Below are 26,209 nucleotides of genomic sequence, written 5' to 3' on the forward strand. Positions count from 1 at the left end.
ACCTCCCCAATCACACGTGCTGCCCAGCCCTCCATTAGTCACCCTGGCACTGACACATAAACCCCATTAGTCACACCCAGTACAAACCCACTTACAGAGTACATCCAGTCATACCCAGACAAAGACCGAGGCACCCGAAGACACTTTGTTTGCTCCTCGTGGCTCTTTCCCCAGCGCCAAGAACAGTGCCAGGCATGCAGGCCTCAATAGTGTCGGAATGGACCTCTGCCTTCACCAGGCGGCCAAGCACCCACAATCACAAACACCCCACAACCGGGCACCGCTGGCCTCCAAAGAACCACAGTCACTCCCTTCCCCCACTCCAAACCTCCCCCATCCCCTCTGGGCACACAGGTACCACAATAAACACCCACGAATGCCCTTGGCCATCTCCTCTTCCGCCTCTCCCTGGAGCGGGTAGGGCTGACACTGTGCCCTCCTCCCCCAGGCCTGTCCTCCGCGGGTCTGGCAGAAAAACCATCCCCCAAGGTCACCAGAGCTCCTCAGCAGGCAGCCCCTGGGAGGTGATTTATTGGCGGTTTATTTGGAGAAACGCTATCGCTCTTAGATTCCGGGAGAAAAAAAAAAAACAAAAAAAACGCTCGCGGTGGACTTTAACCTTGGGCTGAAACCGCAGCGCTTTGTTTTCGGAGGCGCGTCCTGGGGCGCCGCGGCGGGGCTGGGCCTGGCTAGGGAGGCTCGGCCGGAATGTGGCTCTGCAGCCTCTGCGCTCCCAGGCGGCGCTCCCACCGCCGAGGCAAGCGCCCAAATTCTTCTGGGCTCGGCCGGAAGCCCTCCGTCCCACCAAAGTGCTTCTAGAAAATGAAGGAAGGAGCCGAAGCTCCTTGGGTGAGAACGCCCTCAGAGCGAGGTTCCCAACTCCCTCGTCTCTGGCATATGCCACCTCCGGTTCGCAGTGGTGTCACTGGCACGGTGAGGCTTTGGGGAGGAATCCAGAAGGGCGTGAATGTGCCCCCTTCCGTGGCTGTCCCATCTGAAGTCCCGTGCAAAGCCCAGTCGGAGGTGACTGGCCCCCATCGTGGGCACGGCTTGCTCGGCTGATGCAGGGCATCAGCGCGAAGACCTGTGCCCGCCCCTCTGGCAAAGAGACCAGGCGGTATTATTGCAAATGTACCGTCTCTGGATCTGCCCCCCCCCCCCCCCCGGGCGTCCCACGACTGTTCGTGTAGAGAAACTTCCTCCCTCACTAGGCTGCCACCAGCAAACTACCGATTCCTGCTTTCAGGATGGTTCGGCTATGTGCGCCAAAGCGGGCCGCCGACGAGGGATCCAAGCCGGCGCCCAGCGGCGAAAAGCCTGGGCTATCCCGCGGTGTGGAGGGGGAGGTGGGTCCGCGCGGGATGGGGAGCCAGCCGAGCCCCCGCCTCCGGGTGCCGCGCCCGCAGGCACCCCGCTCGGTCCTCGCCGCGCAAAAAAAAAAAAAAAAAAAAAAAGCCTACTGAGCGCCCGCAGAGCCCTCTGCGGGCGCTGGATTAAGGCCGGGGCCGCGGAGAGGCGACAAACTGAGTTCTGAGAAGCCGCTCCGACCCTGACCCTGCCGTCGCCCCTCCATGGTGCAGGCTCGAGCGATGGCCGCGCGCCCATCCCAGCCTCACCGAGCCTTCCTAGGAGGAAGTCCCCGGCCCGGGCGCCCCTACCCCAAGGCGGTGGTCCTGTGAGGCCCGGCCACTTCGGGGTCCAGCGCCCGTGGGGGTGGATGGTGGTGGCACCGAGTGGGCCACGCCGTTCCCTCTTTTTGGCAAACGGAGAAGCTCCTGCTTGATTCCCTGCGCAGTCTCGGACCTCCCAGGCCGTGAAGGGGAGAGCAGGGCGCCCGGCGCGGCCCGGGACGCGAGGCGGGCCCGGAGCACCCGCGCGTGAGCAGCTGGAAGGAGGGCCCGCCCGGAGATTTATGGCCGCAGCCGGCCCCCTGCGCGCTGAGCGCGTCTCCGTCCTCTCGCAGCCAAACAGTGGAGTGGAACCCCGACCCCGGCCGGAGGAAGAGGCCAGGGCCGGAGGCGGGGCCGAGAGGAGCGGGAATCCGCCCGGCCGGCCTGGCGCATGAGCCCCGGCTCTGCGCGCCGTGCGCCCTGCTGTCCGCGGCGTGCTGGGCGCTGGTGCCACGTCCCCGGTCTTCCAGACGGGTCGGGGCGGCTCTCGGCTAGGCTGGCCCAACCTCGGCTCGGTGCCGAATCGCGGCAGGGCCAGTCGCATCGAGGGAATGGCTAACAAGGCTTTCCCGACCATGGCCTCTCCGGGTTTTAGCAGCACCCGGCCAGGAGCTCCCCGGTCGCCGGACTTAGGGCCTTCGGAAACCGGCGCTCAAGAGACCCGGCTACACGGTCTCCCGAGCAGGCAGCAGAAGCCGGCGATCCCTTGGGACCCCCTTCACAGAGATGCCGGCGGAGAGTGGGGGCTTCGGTCCCCACCGGAAAAGGCGATTCGGGGCGATCGGTGGAGTGGCTCGGCTACCCGCGCCTAGGAAAGGATACTGGCTCGTTTCTGGGGGAGGGGTAAGGGAAGAACGTGTCCACCGACCAGGATTCGGGAAGAGCAGGGCTGTAAGTTGAACAGGGCAGAGTTGAGGAAGGTGCGGGATCGAGGGAGTGGGACCTGCCCGCGGCTCGCCAGGCCAGCCAGGCGCGGGGGCCGAAGCTGCAGCGGCAAAGGCGCAGCAGGGGAGACAGCTGGACTCGAGGTTGGCCTGTCCTTTGGTTTTAAAACAAAAAGGGAGGATTTTGTCAGTCGGGACGCGTCCAGAGAGCCGAGGCCGGAGCCAGCGGCCTAGAAACACACAAAAGGCCTGGGCTCTGGTAGCCCAAGCTGCTGCGGACAACCGCGTTGGGTCTGGCTAAGGTCGGCCTGGGCGGGTTCTCCGGGAACTGCGGTTTGGGGCTGCGAGGAGGTCCCCCCTCCCCCAGCCGATCCGATTTTCCGCCCTGTCAGTACAAAACACACACACACACACACACACACACACACACTGCGTCAACACACTGTTTTTGGCCACCGATCCCGTTGGGTAAACATAAGTATGAGAAGGTGGGGGTGGGGCACGGAAGATGGCGGCTGGGCCCGGGCGGGCTGCGGCCTGTGCGGTTACGCCCCGCACACGGCGCCTAAACTTGGCTTTTACATTTAAATGTGGCCCACCAAAGCAGGAAGGGCGTTTTCCCAGACTTTAAAGTCTGGCCAGGGGTGTCCCAAGGGCCCTCCTACGAACGGCGGGGGTCTCCCAGAGAGCCTGGGCTGCACCCGCGACTTCGCCTGGTACCGGGCCCCCGCCCCAACATGGCTCCCGGTCGCTGTTTACTCAGCCACTGGGGGGGCACCGGGGCGCGGGGCCCGGGAGCGGGCAAAGATCAGCGAGCGTACAGGTCAGCCAGGGCGGGTGGCCTCTCGGCGTGGCTCACCCGCGCCCCTACGCGCGCGCCAGTCCTGGAGAACGGCGCGGGCAGCGGGCAGAACCTGCTCCGTGCGCCCCGCCTGGCAGCCGGGAACCGGGAACCGCCGCCGCCGCCGCGTCCCCAGGCCCTAGGCCCAGGCCGGGCTCAGGCGGCCGGAGGGCAGCGCGGCAGGTCGCGCGAGTGCGGTGGTGTGCAGGGAGGGCGGCGCGAGGGGCCAGGGCCACAAAGCCCAGGGGGCGGGGGCGTCGCCTGCCCCGAAGCGCGGCCCTAATGAAATGCCTGCTCGGTTCGCCACGCCGATCAGGCACACACTTGAAAAATGCAAACGCCATTGGCAAATCCAGGGCAAACAGGCAGAATTTTTATTAGCAACTAAATGATTTATGGCACACGTACCCCGCCGTCACAATTATGGCGTCTTGGAGCATCCAGGGGTGAAAACATTAAACATTTATAAAAATAGGCCTTTGTTTTTTCCCACCCCGCAAGCCTTTTGTATTCCCCACCCCAACTCTCTCAAGATACATTTTTTTTTTCTTGAGCTATATTAAAATAAAAACATTCTAGATCCCAGGCGGGATAACGGGGTGGAGGATTAGGGTCTGGGCTCCGAATATTGGAGGAAGCGGTGGGGACTGGGGCGTGGGAGGGTTTACTGGGAACGCGCAAGGCCTCTGGACAAGAGGGTACTCGGCGCCCCCACACTCGGCCCCTTCCTCTGCCTTGACTTCCAGCAGCCCAGCTCCACTGCATTTATTGTATTCCTGTAGGCGCCCCCCTCCCCTAAGGCATACAGACACAATACCTCCTTTCTCTAACCCCCCTTCTCTCCGTCTTTGCTCCTGGCCGTCCCGGGGCTGCACCGGGCGCCTCCCGCCGCCCCGACTGCCGAGGCCGCCACTGAGAAGAGCGCGCCCAGCTCCAAGCGCGGACACCGCGGCTCGTTCCCCTCGGCTCCGGCTATTTTCGTTCCTTTCTTTCCTTCACACTCCTCCCTCCTCCCCCCTCGGAGCTCCAGCTTCCAAAAGAGGGCAGCCTAGAAACCAGCGCAGGAGGCTCCAGGAAGGGCAACTTGAAACTGCCCTCAAGAGGCTGAACTTTTTTCCTCAAATTTATCCTGGAATTAAATTAGACACCCCCAGTTCGCTCTCGAAGCCTAGCCCCCCTTTTTTTCTAAAAGTGGAGAAAAGAAAATAGAACGAATGGGCACTGACTAGTTCATTCCTTCCTCCCTCCAGAAAAGTTGCCTTAAAAAATGGGTTGAAAAAAAGAACGAGCAATACAAAAACGCTGAGTCCGCAGCGCGGGGCGAAAGAGCGGGCTTCTCTTGTTTTAATTAAAATCCTATCACTGCGGTTCCTCTCCGAGGCAGGATCGGCCAGGATTCCTGCCCCTCCAAGCTTCCTTTCGAGGGTATGTAATGCCTAGCCGGGCTCGGGAGCCTGCGAGGCTGCGGAGAGAGGGTGCGGGGGCCCCCAGGACAGTCCTTCCTGCGTGGTCCGCGCTCCTTGCGCCCCTAGTCAGGTAGGTCTACCGCGGGCAGCTCCCGGCTACTCAACTCAGAAAGGATTTTGCTGAAAGCGCAAAATAAAAGTACAAAGTCTGGGGGATTGGGGCTCCCCTCCCCCTACGGCCGCCATGGCCAGCCAAGCACTTTTTGGGCTTGGCTGCTGCTTCCTCTGAGCTCAACAGATTTTTTTTTTCCCGGTCTCGCCCTCCCTGGAGGGGGCGCGGCGGATGGAAGGCGAGAGGGGCCCCCAGCCAAGAGGTTTTTAATATTACACTTTAATAGGTTTCAGAAGGCCCCGTGGAGAAATGCTAATAGGCTGAAATGTCAGAATCGAGAGGGATTCAGTTTGCGCTCAGCCGATCTAATCCTTTTTTCTGCTCTGATTTTTTTTGGAGGGGGGGAGAGAAAGGGAAGGGAGGGCCCACGCAAAGAGGAGCCTTTGGGGAGGGGCACGCTGTTCCAAGAGCCGCAGCCCCGGCTTGGGCCGAGCGGGGGGCGCGCCCCGGTCCGCGTTTCTATAGGAACCCCTTTTAGAAGATTAGAGACTCACCCGCTGCCCGCCGCCGCGGCCTCTCCAAAATATTAATCAGTAACCATCTGACACCGCGTTACAGGGAGGGACCCGCAGGCCAGGGCTAGGAAAACGGCCTTCTCGCCAGCCCATCCCACCCAACCGCGCTGCTGGGGGAGAGGGAATGAATTGCTGCTTTGTTTTAAAAGGAAGAAAAAAAAGAAAAAAAAAAAAAAAAAAGGAAAAAGCAGCCCTTGTCTGTTTTGGCGTCTCCACCGCGCGTACCAGAGGCGCACCCCAGGGGAGGTGGGGGGCCGGGGCCCGGGCGCGGGGTGCAGCCCGCCGGGCCCCAGGCCCTCCCTGGCTCGCTCGGCTTGTCACCTCCTCCTGCAAGCAGGAAGCTGACAGGCGGCCCATTAAACCGCGCCTTGCAAAGCCCTGGATTGCGGCGACAACCATCTTCCTCTATTTTGATCACTCAGCCCAGACGCTGGGGGAGGGGGGAGGAAAAGGGAGGAGAAGGAGAAAGGGGGGAGTCTGAGCTGGTGGAGGGGGAGGGCTGCCTAGAAACGGCCCGGAAAAATTCTCACCACCAGTTTTGATCATTCAGCCCCGCCGAGGGGAGCCTGGAAACTGCTAGAGCCCCTAGGTCCGTAATTGGTTTTATAGGAATGGCTGAGGGCCAAGGTGTTTACATGCGCGTGATTGGCGGCGCGCGCGGCCAATGGGGGGCGGCCAGGGGCCGGTCGGGGGGGGGGGGCGGGCGCCGGGAACAATGCGTGTTTCTTTGCAAGAGTGCTCCCCTCCCCCACTCTCCCCCCCCCCGCTGGCTTTTTTTTTTTTTTTTTTTTTTTTAGATCCAGCGAGAGGAACTTGAAAGGGGGGTTGTGTAATGTACCTTTTCCAATCCCGGGCTGTATATGGAGATTTGGGATTCTTTAAACCGGCGCTACCTGGATTTTATTAAAAAGCGGGGAGCTCGGCGGGAGGAAAGCTGGCTTTTCCGGGGGCTGCGGGAGCCGGGCCGCGGGAGGGCGGAGGAGTTGGCGCGCCGAGCGCTCGGCCCGGGGAGCGGTTTTCTACCAAAAAAAGGAAAGGCGGGCAAAAAGTGTGAGGCGGCTGCGGGTGGCGGAGGGGAGCGGCAGCCGCGGGATGGCGGGCAGCACGGGCGCCTAGCCGCACCGGGAGTCCGGGCTGCCACCGGAGTCGCTGTCGCCGGAACCCGGAGCCGGGAGCCCAGCCGCGCCAGGTACGCCGCCGGTCCGCCTGCCGGCCCCCGGCCGGGCGCGATGGTCTCCAAACTTCTCCAGCTCGCCCCCCAACACCCCCCTCCCCGCCTGCCCCTCGGGGTGCGCTCGGGGATCCCCGCAGCTGTCCGACTCCCGAGAACTGAATCTCGGACCAGGGCAGGTGGGGAGGAGGCTCCCAAGGAGGTGTGGGGGCGGGCTGCTGCGTCCTGGGCGCCCACCAGAGCCCCCAGCCCCGCTCCAGCCCGCCCGGCCCTGCCCGGCCGAGGGGCGTCGGTTCCTCTCTCGGTTCCCAGCAGGCGGCGGGGGAGCCGAGGACGCCGAGACGTTTTCGATTATAGGCTGTTTTTAATTAAAAGCCGGAATTCAGCCATTTTAACTGCATTTAAGAGGGGGAGAAAAGTAGGGAGAACGCAGCGGAACCCTCAGATGGCCGAGCCAGCTTCTCTGCCAGAGCGAGGATGTTCCGGGGGCTTCACCCCGACTTCTCCAAACTGGGGCGCCTGGGCGTGCTACGAGGCGCTGGGTTTTAAAAGAAAGCTACTCAAAGAACATATTTTTTAAAAATCACGGGAAGCTCATCGTCTCCTTAGGACATGTATCCTCGGATGTGGCGATCTTAGATTTTTCCAAAGTAAACGCGGATCTGGTAACCAGAGCCTGATGGGGAAGAGTAAGGGAGGGAAGGAGGGGGTGTTTGTAACCAAAACCGGGTTAAAATAGGCACCCTTAGCAAAGTTGAGGAAGGAGGCTGGAGAAGGAGGCCGGCGAGTTTGGCTGGGGGCCTTGTAGCTGAGGGGGTCTGCTATTCGGGGGGCTGGGCGCGGAGTGCAGGGCTCAGGGCGGGCACCCAGGAGCCGGTGGCTTTGGCGTGATCGGCGGCTCTAAGAGCGTCCAGGCCTCCTGGAATCAGGAATCTGAGCTGTTGCGGACTGACGGAGAGCGAGGGAAGGGTGGGCTCCCAAGACCCCCTCCCTCCCCCACGGGAATCGGCAAACGACAAATCTTTTAAATAAACAGCTTTAAACTGGAACTACAGGGGGATTTACCCAATGGTGGGGAAGGCGCCCCTCGGCGGGCCCGCTCTGTGAAGGTTTTCTTTGTAGGTTATTTTGGGGGGTGGGCAGGGGGGAAGCTAGAGTAGGAGCGAGATCCTTGATCCCCTTCCTTCCCCTTTGCCATCCCCCAAATCCCCCGTGCCAGGCCGCGTCCTCGAGCTGCAGGACTCCCAGGCTAGGGCGTTGGAAAATGAAACCAAAGCTTGTTTTGAAGGATTCTTTCCAGTCCTCAGGCGAGAATGCCACGTCTCGGGTCCTCGGACTCAGACTCTGGGACTCACAGTGGCAGCGGGGGTGGGGGGCTGGCGGGCCTCTTTAAAAATAATAAACCCGCTTTGCACTCTGCTTCCAGGGGGGAAAAAAAAATAAAAAACCATTCTTTCCGCGGCTCAGGGAAACCAAACTCAGAAAAGGGAGGCGAGGTCTCAGAAAGGTTAAATATTAAACTTTCCGGATCAGATAGTGACATAGTGTTTAGGGAGACATTTCAAACTGCTCGTGGAAGGGTTTCACAGTTTTAAATCCCGGAGCATGTGACGCCCAGGAATAAACACACTTAGGAGGTTTGTATTTACGCTGTCCGGGCACAGCCGAGGGACCTTCCCCTGTTTGGGGAGGACCCGGCAGCCGGCGAGACAGAGTCCGGGCTGCGGCGCAGCGCGCTACCGGTCACTTTTCCGAGTCGGGTCCCCGGGAACTTGAAGCCGCTGGCGGAAAGAACATGGATTTTTACTATTCCCAGAAACGGGGCTACTCCCGATTTCATTTCTGGCCACAAGATCGACAGTCCCCGACCCCGAAGGGTGAGGCGACTTTCTGAAACTTGTTTATTTTTTTTCCTCTTTCTTTCTCCCCTTCCATTTCTTCCGCGGCCCGTCTCCTCTCCCCGCCAAGACGCCGTGTGCGCCGCCTCGCGCAGCTCCGACTGGCCGCCCGGAGGGGCCCCACCGCCGGCCGCCTGTGCGCCCCGGGCCGCGGGCCCGCCGCCGAGCGCAAGCCCCGCTGGCCGCCGCCATGCACGCCGCGGAGCCCCCGCCACCCGAGGACTCTGGGACTACGCCGAGGCCGAACTTTTAGGTTCCACTGAGCGAGGCCCGCGGGCCGGGTGGGGGGCTGGCCGCGGCACTCCCGCGGAGGATGGATGGCCGAGACTTCGGGCCCCAGCGGTCCGTGCACGGCCCCCCGCCGCCGCTACTGTCCGGCTTGGCCATGGACAGCCACCGCGTGGGCGCGGCCACTGCCGGACGCTTGCCTGCCTCGGGTTTGCCCGGCCCGCTGCCGCCCGGGAAGTACATGGCCGGCCTCAACCTCCACCCGCACCCGGGTAAGTGTCCCGCGCAGTGCTTGTTTCCTCTTGTCTCCCGGGATTCTGGGGAAGGAGGCCCCGGAGGATCTACTTGGCCGGTTCCCCGGCACTCGTGGCCGGGGCTCGGCGTCCCTCTTTCCCTCGGCCGGCCGCTGGGGTGCGGGCAGGTTCACCTCCCATGGCGGGGAGTCCCTGGCCCTGGGCAGAGGCCTGTCCGGAGGCCCTGGCGGAGAGGGGTGCGCGGCTCGGCTGCCTTCCTTGGCACGCCCGTATCTTCCGAGACAAAAGTGTCTGCCGAAGTCAGAGCCACCGAGGGCAATTACAATCCCCGGGCCCCTGCGGCAGGAACCTGGGCTGGAGTTTTCAAAATTTGGGCGAGAAAAGAACAAATCAGCCCCGACACCCTGTGAGACACCCGTTCCTCGAGCTCGAATCTTTTTCTTGGCAAACACCCTTTCTGGCGCCCGTGGGCCTTGGGTTCTCTTCCCAACTCCACCACCCCACCGCGCTGAGTCGGGTCCCCGGCAGTTCCTGAGCACCAGGGGATGCGGGAGGACGGCGACCCCAACCCTGGGATCCTGGCCTCCTGCAGGATCCAGCCATCGGGAGCCCCCTTTTACCCCGGGAAAAACGGTGGCCCAGCGAACCCGCACCCCGGAGAGCCCGCACCCCGGTAGGAGGGTGGCGACCCTGCCCCGGGAACCTCTTGTTCTTTGACTGGAAAGAGGGTGCAAGGCGAGGCGGGGACGCCGAAACTCGGCCACTGCCATCGTGAACTTACAGGGAAAGAAGCGGCGCAGGGAGCGGATCGGGCCGAACACGGGCGGCGGAGGGGACACCCTGGGTCTGACATCGAACTGCAGGAGGTGGCCGAGAAGGCTCCGCGGCCACCGCCATTTCCCGAGAGGGGCTGCCCAGGTGCGGCGGGGGTGGCCTCCGGGTGGGCGCCACGCGGGGAGGGAGACGCTTGCCCCGGCCGAACCCTGGCCACCGCAGCCAGGTGGGGAGCGAAGGGAGACACGGAGGCTCCAGACCTGCCGGCGGCTGCCCCAGGGAGGCCGGGTCCTTCCTCCCCGGGGTGAGTGCGCTTAGCTCCTACTCCTGACCTCCCAAGCTCCGACTTAAAAAAAAAAAATCCATCTGTTCTTCCAAGTGTAGTTAGGACTTTTGCAATTTTCCGGGGAGCCCCAGCGCTGCGTTCTTCCTTGGGGTCTTAGAGAAGACACCCGTGGCCTGGAGTGGCCGCCCCAGCCTCACCCCGCCCGCTGGGTCGAGTTCGCTGATTTTGCCTCTCTCTTTGATTTTTCTCCTGGAACTTTTCAGGAACTGGCGTCCCCGGGGGCTCGGCGGGACAAAGGGCCTTTGTGAAGCACTGGGAGGGGGAGGGGCATGAGAACCCTCAGCCCTGGGGCACGCGTGTGCCCCTCGGGAGCTGGAGGGGGGCCTTTTGCCCGGGACCACGACCAGGGCATGGGTTTTCTCCCGAGTGGCGCGCTGCGGCGGAGGGACGGGTGATAGAGACCCCAGAGGAAGAACTTAGGGGCGGCGGTGGGGTACAAAGGCTGTCTGGGCCAATCCCTTTTGCGTGTCCCGAGAGTCCACCGCGATGTTTTATGTGTGTGTGTCTTGAGCTCTTTGGGTTATTCAGCTCGGTCTGGCCCGGGGAAGGGGCGGGGGTGGGGGACACCGCAGCCTGGGGATCGGGCCTCTGGTCTGCCTGTCTGGCAGGGCCTTCGCTTGCTTTCTGCGAGTCTGGGAGGGGGCGTCGAGTACTCCCCGCCTGCGATCTCCTTCGGGCTGGCAGAGGCAAAGTGTCGTGAGAAGCGGTAAAAACAGCCACTTTCTTGGAGCGCCTCTGCGGCTGCACCGAGCCAGGGGCGCGCCTAACCTGCCCAGTAGTCGGCCGCCTGATGCCCATTTGGTGGATGGGGGAGGCTGAGGCACGAGGTGGCCAAGGGACGGACCGGAGGAGGAAGCCTAGCAGGTGGTGGCCAGGCGCCCAGTCTCTTGCCCTCCCGCTCTCTGTGAGCTGCCTGACTTCTGCATGTTGAGGCTGCGGTGGCTGAGGAAATGGCAGGAAGGCCGCTGCTGTCCCCCACCCGTACCTCCAGTGGCCCCGTACAGACCTCGGACCCCAGGCCAACGCCCAGAGCTGAGCCCGTGCTAATCCCATTAGCCCGGAGATGGGGAGCGGCTCCCATTCACTGCTTGGGGCTGGGCCGGATTAGAAATTCCTCAACCTGGCACTCCTCCCCATTTTCTTTGTGGGGTGCAGGTGCTAATTTTTCCCTTCAGACACCACCCTCTCTTCCTTGGCTGTGAGCTCCTTAGGTCTTGCCAGTCTTATCAGCCCCATCTTTACTTGTTTGTTTTTATGTGAGAAAGTCCTAGGGCTTGAGGGATTTGCCGGGGTCACACAGTGAGGGGAATGAGAGGCACACTGCTTTTGGGGTCCTTTCCACCCTGAGCTTGGTGGTCGTGAGACCGTCTCTGTGTAGCTCTCTTCGAGTGCCTCCTGCCCTGGGAGAACTCAGAGCTGGAGGGCTGTGGGGGACTGCTGTGAGGGAGGAGAGGCTTTCTGCATTGGGGGTCACAGCAGTGGGCTTTGGCCCCTTCCTCTGCAGAAGAGGAGGTAAAATCAAGAATGAATGGAGTCTGGGATCAAAGAAAGGGTGGCTTTTACCTTTCCTGTAACCTTGAGTATTGATAAAGCATGAACAGCAAATAGTCACAGTTTGATGGGGGAAACGGACAAGTAAGTGACAAGCACCTGAGGCTTGGCGCTCAGCTCTGGGGCTGGGAGGCCTGGACCGAGTCCTCCTCATATGGTGCAATTAAAGAGCTATTAGCAGGATTTTGTACTTGGGTATTTACTCTCCCTGCCCCCACACTCTGGGCTGGCCCCGGGGGAGGATTCGTGAATGGGGGGGTGGCACCCAAGGATCGGGCAGGGAGGCCCTGCACTTTGGCCTGGCCAGTAGACAATAGGGGGCCATGAGCCTTCTCCAGGGTCCGATCAGTTCCATCTCTGGAATCCAGCCTGTCAGCCCACTGGGATTGATTTAGAGAGATGAATCAGTGAGGGCTGGCGGAGTGATAGAAAGATAAGGGAGATTTGCAGGGTGCTCCTTCTCTGGCGGGGAAGAGGGAGGCCTGGCGAGGGTTCTGGAATCTGGGAGGGCCTCTTGGGCCCCCTGGCTCTCCGGGTTCTTCAGCTCCCAACCCCAGCACTTTCTCCTTTGCTCACTTGTTCATTTACTCAGCAAATCATTTCCAAGTGCTTCCCGCGTGCCAGGCACTGCTCTGGTCCTAGGAATTCGGCAGTGAACCCAACAGACAGAAATCTTTGCCCTCGTTGGAGCTCACATTCTACGGAAGAGCCAGACAGTGAACACACAAGTCGTGTGGGAAATGGATTTTGAATAGGGATAGAGGTTGTGGTCTGGTCTGGTCCGGTCCGGTCCAGCTGGTGAGGGGCTGTGTCCCTGCAGCCAACTCGAGTGATCTGAAAGAGTGACCTGTGTGTGTTGGGGGGGGGCGGGTGGGGAGAGAGAGAGGCGCAGAAAAGTGCGATGAAGGGAAAGGAGATGGAACACAGAAGCCTGACATGTCTGAGCAGTTTGAATGGCTGGAGCCAGTTGGAGGTGGGGTGAGGGGGGGTGGGGGATCCTGCAGGTCCCCGAAGGCCAGTCATGAGGTCTTGGAATTTTAAACTATGAGGAATGAGGATGCAGCGGAGGGTTTTAAATGGAGGGAGTGACTCAAATTGAGGGACATTTTACAGAACTGGTCTGGACTCTTAAAAAATGTCAGTGGCATGCAAAACAAAGGAAGGCTGAGAACTGTTCCTGATTAAAAGAGACGGGGGTGGGGGTGGGGGGGAAGGGAAACAAACAAACAAACAAGAGACAGCTAAAGGCAATGTGTGGCTCTCGATTGGATCTTTGATCAGGGAAGAAATTGCTCCAAAGAACATCATCTGGGCAATTGACAAAACTGGAATATGGACTGTAGATTAGCTGATAATATCGAATCAATATGAGGTTTCATGAAGTTGATAACTGTGCTGTGGTTACATAAGAGAATGTCCTTGTCCTTAGGAAATGATAATACCAAAACATTTGGGGGCAAGGGGCTCGGTGTCTATACTTACTCTCAGAATGGTTCAGGAAGAGAAAAAATACGTATAAGTTTTGTATACATGTGGGAGACAGTGATACATCAGGTAACATCAAATAACAGACAGAGGGAGAGGGCAGTTCACAGTTCTGGTGAAGGTCTTTCATATGGCAACTCATTGTGCTATTTCAAACTTTTGTCTGAATTTGAAATGATTTCAAAATAAGCATTTAAAAAAATTAGGCTGGGTTGCTGGCCAGAGACGTCCGGTAGACGAGGAGAGAAGCAGGTGACCAGTCAGTTCCAGGAGGTGTCTGGGAGGTGATGGGGAACAGGGAGGGGCTGAGGTGGCATGGGCAGAGAGGCTTGTGGAGGTGGGGCCGCCGGCGGTGGGTAGGGAGGAGATCTCTGGGATTGTCAGTCAGAGCTGCTTGGGGAGGGGGGAGGGGTTGGGCATCTTATTTGGGATGTGGCCAGTGCGGGGTGCTCTTGGTTTCCCAGCGTGGACCAGTCTTTGGTCTGAGCTGACTTTACTGTAGCCCACCCAGACTGCAGCCCAGCTTCTGAGGGGATCAGCTGGAGCTGTTCTCAGGACAGATCTTGGGCCTCCCCAGGGCCTGCTGGGAGCCCTGGCTGGTGGTCACTCAGGGCCAGGGTCCTCACCACATCTGCTGCGGGCAGAGACCTGGCATCTGACTTTGAAGGCAGTCAAGGAAATTAGGTAGGGGCCACTGAAGCTCCTTGCTCCCCGCTCCTGGGCCATGAATGCACCCACCATTGCATGTGAGGTTCCTTCATGAGGCAGTGAAAGTGGTGGACCCCCAGCCTGGGGACGGTGAGACACCCTCACTGACAATTGTACTCATTTTCCAGTCTGGAGCCAGCGGAGGCTCCTAACCTTGCTCATCCCCAGATAGGAAACTGCACCACCTAGAGGCAGGATGGCCTCGGGGCTGAGGCTTAGATCTCGTTCCTCCACTTACTGGGTGTGTATGATGACTCTCTCAGCCTCGATTTTCTCATCTATCAAGTGGGTTGATTAGAGTACTGAATTCATTCGGTGGTTGTGAGGTTGGAATGAGTAAGTGCAGGCTAGGTGCCCAGCATAGGTACAGCCCTCTGTTAACAGTTACAGCAAAAGTGAGGGCCGTAATTACAGTGACCATTCACTGATGACTCACACGTCCCTTACGCTAGAACAGACCTCTCTGAGTGCCGCTGGAATTGTGTAGTGAATCCCTCTGGATGGGTCATAGGTTCCTCAAACTTAAGAGTCTCAACCTGAACTCATTATTTTATTTTTCTCCTTTTTAAAAATATATAACAGTTGGTGAAACGCTTCGATCTTGAGTATTCAGTTCATTGAGTTATTACAAAATGAACATGGTTCCGTAACCACCAGCCAGCTCAAGGTGTGGGTATTTCTAGCACTCCCAGGGCTCCTCAGGCTACTTTAGAGTTATCACCACCTGCCCCCCAAACATCGTTCTTATTTCTGTTACCATAGATTAGTTTTGCCTATTTTTGAACTTTCTGTAAATAGAATTATACAGCTCGCCTGTTTTTATTTCTGGACGCTTTCACTCAACATTATATTTGTGAGATTAATCTATATTGTGGTACGGACCAGTAATTTGGAATTTCTCATTGCTGTGCAGTATTCCACTATATGAACATAGCATAATTTACCCTACTGTGTTGTTAATGGACTTTGAGGTTATATTTGCTATGAATAGTGCTCCTATGAGCATGCTTTTTGGTAAACGTATATACACAATTTTTTGGATCTATACCTACCAGTAGAATTGCTGGGACAAAGGGTATGCATAGGTTCAGGTTTAGTGGCCGCGTGTTTTCCAATGTTTGTGTCATTTTACATTCTGAGTGGCTATGTATGAGATTTCCAGTGGCTCCATGTCTTTGCCAATGCTTGATTTTGTCGGTTTCTTTAAATTCTACCCATTCTCATGGGCATGTAGTAGTATCTAATTGTGGGTGCATTTTAAAACTTTTTTCCTGATTTTTGAAAACTTGATTGAAGAATACTTTGCATATAGTAAAATTCACTTGTTGAAAGTGTACAGTTCTGCTTTATGCAGAATATAAATTTTAAAATAAAAGTGGGTTGAACGAGGTGGCTCAGCCAAAGCAATCCTGCTGCCTCGGCCTCCTGAGTAGCTGGGACTGCAGGCACACACCACCACGCCCAGCTAATTAAAAAGCTTTTTTTTTTTTTTTTTTTTTGCAGAGACAAGGTCTGGCTGTGTTGCCTGGGCTGGTCTCTAACTCCTGGCTCAAGCGATCCTCCCTCCTTGGTCTCGCAAAGCACTAGGATTACAGGTGTGAGTCACTGCACCCGGCCTCATTTTGATTCTTGATCTTTGTACGTGAAGCACTTTCTTTCTTTTTCCAAATGCTTAAAATCTTTTAGAACCATATAATATAAAGAGCATGGGCTCTGAAATTCATATACATGCTCTGCCACTTACTAGCTATGTGGCCTAAGACTTGTCATCTAGCCATTTATGTCTTAGTTTTCCCTTTTGTAATACCTACTGTTTACGGCCGTGTGGGACTAAGAGTTTATGTACATTAATGCCGGGAACACTGCTGGGCATGAAGTGAGCCTCACAGTTATTATTCGTGATACTTTCCATCACTGCTCTGAAATTTCCTGTTCATGTGTCTCACTAGGGGGTCTTTTTGCATTTGCTGTTCTGGGTATTCCTTGATAGACCATATCAACCTGAAAGTCTGACATTTTTTGAATTACTATTATTTTTATTAGTATTTCATAATTTCCTTCCTACTATTTTTGCTATTCTCTCTAGTGCTGCTGTGAATTAGAGATCATGGATCTTCTGGGCTGATGATCACATTTTCTTACACTTTTCTTTTCTATTTTGCATCTTTTTCTGTTTCTTCTGCTTTTTAGGAGATGTTCTCAATGGTATCTTCTAACCGTTTGATGTAATTTTTTTCTGTAAAAGATATTTATTGTGAAATGAGCAATGTAGTAAGTGTGGACATATTCAGGGATGTAAAGAAAGACAAGGGGTTTCAAAGGAAGAATGAGGAGGATTACGTAAGTTGTTTTGAAAGAATCATCCTTGGCTACAAGGATCAATGGCAAGGGTGCATCAGTCCAATGTTGGACACATTCTCAATTTAATTTTTTTTTTTTTTTTTTTTTTTTTTTTGAGACAGAGTCTCACTCTGTTGCCCAGGCTAGAGTGAGTGCCGTGGCATCAGCCTAGCTCACAGCAACTTCAAACTCCTGAGCTCAAGCGATCCTCCTGTCTCAGCCTCCCGAGTAGCTGGGACTACAGGCATGCGCCACCATGCCCGGCTAATTTTTTTTTTTATATATATTTTTTAGCTGTCCATATAATTTCTTTCTATTTTTTAGTAGAGGTGGGGTCTCGCTCTTGCTCAGGCTGGTCTCGAACTCCTGAGCTCAAACGATCCGCCCACCTCGGCCTCCCAGAGTGCTAGGATTACAGGCGTGAGCCACCGCGCCCGGCCTCAATTTAATTTTTTAATGTGGCTTTCATGTTTTTAAGTTCCAACAGCTCCTATAATCTGAGTGCTCTGTTTTTTTATAGCATTCTGTTCTTGTTTCATGGATACATTAATTTTCACCACTTGGAGGATATTAATAATTGTGCTTTTTCCCCCCAAATTTTATTCTCTCATGTATTGTCTTTATTCTTATTTATCTCTCATCTTGGAGACTTCCATGATCATCTGTCAAATCTGTCAATGGATTCTTTGGTGTCTTTGAGTATTTAAGAAAGACGCGCTAAAAAGCAGATAGGGCTCAGATGTAAGGGTGGGGCTTGTTTGGCCATCGAAGAACTTCTTGAATGTCATTCTCTATAAAAAGGTCTTTCCTTTTTGACCTTGTAAATCTCACAGGCAAGAATCCTCCAGTTTCCTGCCTGTTTAGTTTAAGCCCGGCTCTCCCTGTCCCAAGAGCTGAACACACATGTTGGGGGGAAGGTTTGGATTGAGATTCCTGTTTTCCTTTTGGTCCCTACCCCAGCCCTGAGAATTAGGCCCTGATGGTTCCACCTTTCCCTAACAGAGGGCTCTTGGTGGGAGCTCTAAATTCTTCTGTGGGTGAAACCAGCTCTTTCACCCTGAGCTCCTCCTGGCACCCCGGCCCTTATAAGCTCCCGGGGCTCCGGGGAATCTCTCAGGAATGGCTTGCTTCTTGATCCCCCTCCAAGCCTAAGTGTCCCTTTTCCCCACTCGCCACCCTGCCAAACTGCACTCTTCTTGTCCATCTGCTGTCTTGCCTCCAAACTGTTGTGGATGGATATTGTCTCTTTTCCATTTCTCTCTTGTTCTGTGTTTTCTGTCCTTTTCAGAATATATTTCTGTCATTTTCGTGAGGTTCTGGCGTTTGGGAAAGGATTTGTAAAGACAAAACAGCGAGCCACCCCTGTAGGATCCAGCTCACACTCTTCCTGCTGCTTGTGTGCCTGGGAGAGCTGGTTCCTCTCTCTCTGCCTTCCCCATTCGGGGGCCTCCTGGGTTCTGCCCTGGAGCAGTTCCTAGAAGGCCCTACGTCCCTACCTCCGCTTCCACCTAAGGAGGTGGAGTCGTCCTCTGGGGGGAAATCAGTCAGTGGGGAAATCCTTTGTAATTATTTTAGAATTGAGAAAGTCTGGAACCCTGGGGGCAAGGCTGGGGCGGGTGTATTTGCATATCACTGGCTGGGCTGAGGGCTTGACCTGGCTGGGATGTCTCTGGGATTCCCTTTATTTAAATTCGAGCACTTCTTTTATGGGCTGGACACCTAGTTGGAGCCAGACAAAGTCCCTGCCCAAGGGGACTGGCCCATATGGGGATGCGGGAGGGCCTGGGGTTAAGTCCGAATCGCCAGCTCGTGCAGTGGCCCCTGCTGGAGAGGACCTGGAAGCTACACCGTTGGGAGTCTGCTCACCTGGGGTGGGGGATGCTTCCAGGGGGAGGGGTGGGAGGCTGGAGGTGGCATTTGGTAGCTGGAGACGGATTGGAGGTTGGGGCAGGCCTCCCACCTCCCTCAGGCCGGCCCCCAGGCCCTCCTGGTGGGGCTGGGCGGAGGCTGATCTGGGCCGGTGGCTCCTGTGTTCCTGGTCCTGGTGCTAGTCCCGGGCCTGGCGCTGGTCACAGCGTAGCTGCGGGAGCCTCTGCAGCCCCAGATCCTCAGCTGCCTGTTTTCCACGCTGATGGGAGCTCGGGGAAGGTGGCAGCAGCCACAGGTCTCGTGGCCTGGGCACAGTGTCAAGGATGTTCAGGGTAGGCCGACCTCTACCTGCCACCCCAGCCTTGCGCTCTGTCACCTGGAGAGGGTGGTGCCACCACGCAGAGGACCCCGAGACACCCCGGGCACAGTGTCTTGCCTTTCTGCTGCCTTCGTTTTACTTTCGTGGAAAGTGAGGTACAGAGAATTTGAGATGCCTGTCCAAGGTCACACAGCCAGGAAGGGGGTGGCCCAGAAGCAAGGCCGGGGTGCTCTGTCGGAAAGCCAGGGCTGCAGGGGAGGTGGGGTATTAACAGGAATCTTCCTTTCTCTTTCCTTGTTTCTTGGCTCATTTTTCTTTATTTATTTGCTTTGGTTTTAGTAAATTATGTCCATGTCATAGTTCAATGAAAATTACTCAATGTAGTATTTGTCATGCTGGGGTTCAAATAGCCATCGGTCCCCCCTTCTTCCCGCTGGAAATTTCTTGGAAACTATTTTACTGGGGTTCAAGACAAGCACTGAAATGAGCACAGATTTATTTTTTTCACCAACGGAACCCACCCATGTCACCATCACCTGCATTAAAAGGAAACCCTGAAACCACATTCAGTCACTCCCCACTCCCGGTCCCAAGAGTGACCCCATCCCGACCACAGAGGTTGACATTACCTGTCCGTGAAGTCTCTTTTGTGTCTGGCTCCACGCTGTGGTTGTGAGATCTCGTGAGCTGTTCTGTGCAGCTGCAGAACGACAAGTTCGTTCTCGTTGGGGATGGCGTTTCATCGAGCACTTATATTCCAGTTTCTTTATCTCTCCTGGTGTTGCTGGACATTTGGGTCGTTTTCCATTTTTTGACTATTACTGGCAGGAAGACACCTGCCCAGGGCATTGCTGGGTCATGGTGTTCCTGGATTCTGCCAGCTGGTTCTCACGAGTAGTTGTACTAAGTTATGCTCTCTCCAGCCGCATCTTAATGTTTTCCATCTTTTCTTTTTGATATTTTAAACCTGCTGGTAGGCGTATAGTAGTTTATTTTGTGTGTTTGAGACAGGGTCTCATTCTGTCTCCTTGGCTAGACAGCATACAGTGGTGTCATCATGGCTCACTGCAACCTCAAACTCCTGGGCTCAAGCGATCCTCCTGCCTCAGCCTCCCGAGTAGCTGGGACTACAGGCATGTGCCACCATGCCCGGCTAATTTTTTTTTTTCTATTTTAGTTGTCCAGTTAATTTCTTTCTATTTTTAGTAAAGATAGGGTCTCGCTCTTGCTGACGGGGTCTCACTCTTGCTGAGGCCAGTCTCGAGCTCCTGACCTCAAACAATCCTCCCACCTCGGCCTCCCTGAGTGCTAGGATTACAGGCGTGAGCCACCGCACCCGGCCTGAATGTCCTTCTTTTTAAAGGCTGAATGATATCCCATTGCCTGGATAGACGACGTCTTGTCTATCTGTTCATCTGTTTGTGGACACTTGGGTTGCTTCCAGTATCTGAGTCCCAGCTTTTAACTGCTGAATAATTTTTAGAGAGAGCTTTTCGGTTTACACACACACACACACACACACACACAAGCATACGCATGCTCATGCCGCCAGGGCTTGGTGGGGATTGCGCTGAACCCGCAGATCATTTTGGCCACGATCAGCGTCTCAGTAAGTAGATCTGGCTAGTTCCTCGGGGAGGGATCCCCAGAAGTGGGTGTGGCATCCTGAGTCCTCAGAAGCCCTGCTCATTTGCTTCCCAAACGCTGGGGACAAATTTGCTCCGTTCTCATCCTCCCAGGGCTGCTCCACGTGCCACCCCCTCTACAACTTGAGAGAAATTTACTGATTTGTTAGATGGAAATGGCATCCCCGTGTTTTAATACTTCTTTGTGATACTAACGATGTTGAACGTTTTACTGAGTCGGGCCATTCCTTTTCCAGTTGCTTGCGGTCCTTACGGAATTACAAGAACCTTTATGCAGCCAGAGCGTTCCTTCACCCATCCTCCGGCTTAGACATTACAGAGCTCCCCGAATCGTGGGATCAATGAAAATGAAGATCGTCCTATCCAGAGGGTTCTTGCACTATTTCCAACTGTTAGAACGCCTGTGTCACATGTTGGTGCTCTGGGCAGGAAGAAACTTTCTTCTGGGTGACAGTCATGGTTTGATCATGCTGATGAGATGCTTTCGTAGTTTTTGGTGACATTTTAAGGGATGCAGTTTTCTTGAGGGGCCAAGATGTTTTAAAATGTGAAGAGAAAATATATTTGTTCTGTATTTGATTATGGAGGGGTATGTGGGATTGAAAATATGTGGCCTAAGGAGGATGGCTTGAGTCCAGGAGTTCGAGGCTGCAGTGAGCTATAATTGCGCCACTGCACACCAGCCTGGGCAGCAAACAGAGCAAAACCTTGTCTCCAGAAAAAAAAAAAAAGACAGCTTAACCAGGTCTCACGGGCGTTTCTGTTGTGTCTAGGTGGTGCAGCTGAGTGGAAAAGTGTAGGTTTTGGAATCAGAGCCTCAACTTCCTTATCTGTAAATGGATAAGAATCCCCCCTCCCAGAGTGACTGGGGTTGAGGGGAGACAGAAGGCAACCTCAAGCTAGGGCCCCAGGGAGGCCCTCAGGTCATTGTGACTTTGTCTTATCCCCCACCATAAATATTAATTGAGCACCTACTATGTACAGCACGGGGGCATGGGTGGGCAAACTGTGGCCAAATTTTGCCCATTTCTTGTTGTTTTTCCTAATGAGATGAGGTCTGCTATGTTGCCCAGGCTGGTCTTGAACTCCTGGCCTCAGCAATCCTCTTGTCTGGCCTCCCTAGTAGCCAGGATTATAGGCACATGCTACCCCACCTGGCAGCCACTACCTATTTTTGTAAGTAAAGTTTTATTGGAACAAAACAACGCCCAGTCGTTCATTGTCTGTGGCTGCTTTTGCCATGGCAGGCAGAAGAGGCCGTTTTCAAGAAGAAGCTTGCAGTTGCAGTGGGCGGGACAGCAAGGAACTGAGGCCCATGTGTGGTTTGGGAAGTGGTGGTAAGCACAGTGAAGACAGTTCAGGAAAGGGGCTGGGGTGGGGTGGGTTGCAATTTAAAACAGGCGGTTAGGGAAGGAGGAGGGAGTTAGGGCAGGAGTAGCAGATACTTTCCCGGATGCAAAGGCCCTGAGGTCCACCGTGTGGGCTGTTCTGCATTCCAGACCATGACCTCATCCAGCCCCTCCAGGCTTTCCCCAGCAGGACTTCAGGTGCCTATTATATGACAGCTTCTAGAAGGGTCCCCAGCAGCTCCATCTATCCCAGAGATTTCACTGGTGCATTGAGGTGGCTTCACTGTTTCCCTCTCTCTGTTAGGGACCTGCCCTAGCACAGGCCCTGGGGGAGCCTCATTTCCTAGCCCCCAGCACGCAGGAGCCCTTAGCAAGTGGGGCAGGCAGGAGGGCGGGAAACGCCCTGCCTGGATCCCAGCTCCACTCTCTGGTGACTTAGAGTGCCATGTTTCTCCTTTGTAACGGGATGGTGTGACTAAGTCCTCCAGACCTGCGTGAGGATTACGTACACCAATGATTTATGTGTTGGACACAGCCTGGTATGTGGTAAAAGGACTCCAGAAAGTTCACTATTGTTTTTTCTGGTTTTGTTTTTTTCTTTTGAGACAGGGTTTCACTCTGCAGCCCGGGCCAGAGTGCAGTGGTGTCGTCATAGCTCACTGTAACCTCAAACTCCTGGGCTCAGGTGATCCTTCTGCCCCAGGCTCCTGAGTAGCTAGGACTAAAGAAACATAGCACCATGCCCAGCTAATTTTTTCTATTTTTGGTAGAGACAGGGGTCTCACTGTGTTGCCCAGGCTGGTCTTGAACTCCTGACTTCAAGTGATCCTTCTGCCTCAGCCTCCCCAAAAGCTGGGATTATAGGCGTGAGCCACGGCCCCTTGTTGGTTTTATTGTTAATGTTATTAAATACTTGCACAAGGAGCAGAGAGACCCAAGGAGGCGTCCCTGGAGGGATGGCCCCTTGTTCAGCCCCCACCCAGCCCTCACAAAGACCTTGCTTAACTCTTGGATTGTGAAGTGTGTGATTGGGCACGTTGTGCTTCCTTTCTGAGCCTCAGTTTCCCTCTTTCAGGTGGGGGTTGGCCTGCTTTGGGTCAGAGATTGTCAACAGAGCGTCTGCCCGAGGTGGTTCAGGAAGGTGACTGATGAAGTGTCTTATCTGGGGGACTCATCCGTTGGAGGACTTTGCTCAACTATCACCCAAAACACAAACTGTCTCCCTTTCCTGTTGCTAACTGAAGGAGTGGGTCTGTGGCCCCTCTGCGGGGCAGGTGTGGTCGGACCCCTTCTGGGGACCCTCATGGTGGGGTGCCATCTTTTCCAGGGGCCACAGTTGGGGCCTGGGGTAGTGAAGAAGGCACAATCAGAACCCAGGCAGGGACCGGGGTGTCGCTGCGGCGGGCTCCCGAGCCAAGGCCTGCCGTGCAGTGTGCTGTGCGCAAGAGCGCCAGGCTCAGTGCCGACCTGGTCCCTGGCGGCCTCGCTGAGCCTCAGTTTTCTAATCTGTCAACAGGGGTGGCAAGGTTCCCTCGCTCCTGGGGCTGTGGGAGGGTGAGCCAGAGTCCGGGAGGGGCCCTGGGGTGGCCTGGGCAGTGAGGGGGATCCAGGGCCAGCCTGGCCCAGCTGGTGGAGACACAGCACCAGATTTGGAGGCAGGGAGCAGAGATTGTGCTTTTTATTAAAAAATTGAGGTGAAATTCACATAACACAAGTAACCATTTGAAAAGTGTACAGTTCAGTTGTACTTAGTGCATTCATAACATGCCACCACCGGCTCTCTCTGGTTTCAAAATCAGATTTTTTTTTTTTTTTTGAGACAGAGTCTCACTCTGTCGCCCTGGGCTAGAGGCAGTGACATCATCATAGCTCACAGCAACCTCAAACTCTGGGGCTCAAGTGATCCTCCTGCCTCAGCCTCCTGAGTAGCTGGGACTACAGGCACGTGCCACCATGCCCGGCTAATTTTTCTATTTTTGGTAGAGACGGGATCTCCTTCTTGCTGAGGCTGGTCTTAAACTCCTGAGCACAAGCGATCCTCTCGCCTCAGCCTCTCAGAGTGCTGGGATTACAGGCATGAGCCACCACGTCCGGCCAAAATTAGATTTTTGTAAGGAAGGACATTTGGGTCCTGCATGGACCCTGACCTTGGAGGATTTGCTTAGTGTCTCTGAGCCCCAGGTTTTGTAACTATAAATAAAAAGAATAAAATAATAATAATAGCCGACATCACATGGCACCTACTTCATGCCAGAGGGTGTTCAAAGCATTTTACACACAGAAACTCGCTTCATCTTTACGTCCACCCCGAGGGGTAGATGTCACTACAGTGCCCCTCTCACATAGCCTGGGGACATTAAGAAAACAGCCCAAAGTCACAGAGCATGTGGGCATTAGAGCCAGTATTTATCTCTTTTCTCTGGTGACCACTCTGTGGAGCCCCTCCCCATGGGGACACTGGCCCTGGCCATCCCTGCCCACTGCCCCCTTCCATTTCCAGCAGGGAGGAAAGTTTGGCCCAGACTGTTGCTAAATTAAATATCAATTAATTAAAATTTAATAAAATAAAAAATGCAGTTCCTCAGTCTGGCCACATTTCAAGTGCTCAGTAGCCACATGTGGCCAGTGGCTAGCGCGTTGCACAGCGTGGATTCAGGATGTCTGTGGGGTACTGTTTGGATGGCACCGCTGTGTGTCATTTATTTACCCAGTCCCTGTGGGATGGACACACAGGTTGTTTCCTGACGGTTGAGGATGACAGCGGAGCCTTGGGGACCGTTCTCCCAGGCACACCCTGGTGGCCCTCGTGGGACTATTCCACAGGAGGCGTTTAGAGGCGGTTCTTAGGTTCTGGACTCTGCCTGTTCCCCTCCCAGCTCTGCCCCCGGCCCCGTGCCTGTGTGACCTTGGGTTGTCGGTTGTCCTGTGCTGTGAGAAGGGCTGGTGTGCAGATTGGGTAGGTCACTGTGCTCGCCGTGGTGAAGTCCGCACGCGCCCAGTGCCCCAGGCAGCGTTCGCGGGCATTATTATGAATGACGAGTTACTGTGGTTACACGTGCGTGTTTTAGGTTTTGACAGTCATTGATCTTAGCTTCTGAGGTGTCAAGTGAGATAACTGTGGGAGTGAGCAGGTGGCACGGAGGGTTCCAGTCGCCAGGGGGAGGCCTGGTTTACGGGGTCAGGCCTTGAGCCCAGCCCAGCGTGGGAGGGAGGGAGGGACACTCCTACCTCAGGTTGGCCTGAGGGATTCCAGCAAAGTCTTTGGAGAGGTGGGTGAGCCAGGGCCTGATTGTCACTGTCCGGAGAGCCCTGAGGGGATGGGTGTGAGCAGTAGGCAGTGGGGACACTCTGGTGATGTGGGGCGGGGGCCAGCTGCCTGTCCTCACTCCAGCCCTCACCCCAGGGGGAACAGGCAGGACAGCCCGGGGTGGCGTGCGCTTCCTGGGGGCTTATTTGAGAGCCCCTCTCGTGGGTCAGGGGCTGCCCTGACATTCCTTCCTAATCCCAGTGTGTATCTATCCATCTTGGCCCTGTGGGCATTGCAGGTGACACTCATGTGGTCAGGTAATCCAAAAATGGAGTGGCTTTGGTGTGCCAGGACCCAGGCACTGGGCTGTGGCGGGCAGCAAGGCAGAGTCCCTGCCCTCAGGGAGGGAGAGATCCCTTTCGTGGGGGAGAGACAGGCATTAAATACACGGCCAGGCTGACAGATCTGTTTCTAAGTTGTCATAGGTGGACCCAGAGTCACGTGGGGCCTACTTTGGTTGCGTGGCTATTGGGGGACTAATCTGGGGCCGAGGGGGCCTGGACGTGGAGCTGAGTGCGGCGGCGTCCAGATGCCAGGGCTGGTGCCCGAAGGGCCCAGCGGGAGGGGAGGCAGCAGCAGGGACCAGCAGGGCACGCTTGTCTGATTCACGCTCGCTTCTGAGCACGATTTCCGGAGGGGGCGTCCTCATAGCTAGAGGGACCGTGCGCCCATTTGACAGAGTTGCAAACCGGGGCCTTGAGAGCAGCACTGAGCGCCCGGGTCCGGGGTTCTGGGGCCCCCGCTGGGCCCGTGGTAGGCAGGAGCCGTTGGCCAGCATCCGGCCCCAACGCTCGCTGGCCCCGGTGCCGCTGGGCGGGTTTCACAAGCCCGGGCAGGGTAGGCCTGGGCCACGGGGCTTCCGTGCGGCCTGGGCAGGAAGAGCTGGTGGCTGATGTAAGCCCTTGCGCAAACCTCTGGCTGCCGGCTTCCGGAGCCTTCCACCCGCCTGCCACGCCAAGGAGGAAGCCTGGCTCGGCAGGGCCCAGAGGCCCTGCTGCTCCGGCCTGGGCCGTATGGATGGACTGACCAGCCACCATGGCCCTGGGTCCCGAGGGCTTGGCCCTGGAGTCTGGTGAGAGAGCTGAGCCGGGTTGGGCTGGAGCCTGTGGGGAGGGGGCAGACACAGGTGGCGGTGGGGGTGGGGCATATGGCTAGAGGGCATCTATCCCTCACTGCTCTGCCTGTTGCTTCCCTGCTCTAGGGGACTGAGGTGGAGGCCCTGCCCTCTTCACCTCGATTTCCCCATGTGAAGCCCAAGGGGGCCGGGCTGGACATTTTGGGAGCCTGTGCTCCTAGGAGGTGGTCAGTGAGCGCCTGTTGTATGTAGCCCTGCTCGAGGGGACTGCCAGGGACCAGAGGTTGGGCTGGGGTCCGTGAGCCCCCTGTGGGGCCACCAGGGTGGCCAAGCCACACACATTGTCTGCCCCCCCCCACAGTCCCCTCCTTCTCTGTGCCACCTGCAAACAGTGCCCACCC

The 26,209-nt window shown here is 56.2% G+C and overlaps 1 protein-coding gene and 1 pseudogene across 5 annotated transcripts in view; both read left to right on the forward strand.

Moving 5' to 3' along the window:
* The first annotated feature begins 1,522 nt into the window (after window positions 1–1,522).
* Window positions 1,523–3,678, forward strand: LOC138394057 (uncharacterized; annotated as a pseudogene).
* A 4,758-nt stretch (window positions 3,679–8,436) lies between these two features.
* TNRC18 (trinucleotide repeat containing 18) overlaps window positions 8,437–26,209 on the forward strand; it is an 83,330-nt gene continuing 65,557 nt past the window's right edge. For 3 of the 5 annotated variants that reach the window (XM_069486608.1, XM_069486611.1, XM_069486609.1), the window contains exons 1-2: window positions 8,437–9,057; window positions 9,823–9,957. In XM_069486608.1, coding sequence (XP_069342709.1) covers window positions 8,871–9,057; window positions 9,823–9,957 — 322 coding nt within the window. In that variant the 5' untranslated portion in view covers window positions 8,437–8,870. The remainder of the gene's footprint in view (window positions 9,058–9,822; window positions 9,958–26,209) is intronic. The other 2 variants (XM_069486610.1, XM_069486612.1) reach the window with 1 other exon arrangement.

Source organism: Eulemur rufifrons, chromosome 14 (genome assembly GCF_041146395.1).
Source record: "Eulemur rufifrons isolate Redbay chromosome 14, OSU_ERuf_1, whole genome shotgun sequence".
Taxonomy (NCBI): Eukaryota; Metazoa; Chordata; class Mammalia; order Primates; family Lemuridae; genus Eulemur; species Eulemur rufifrons.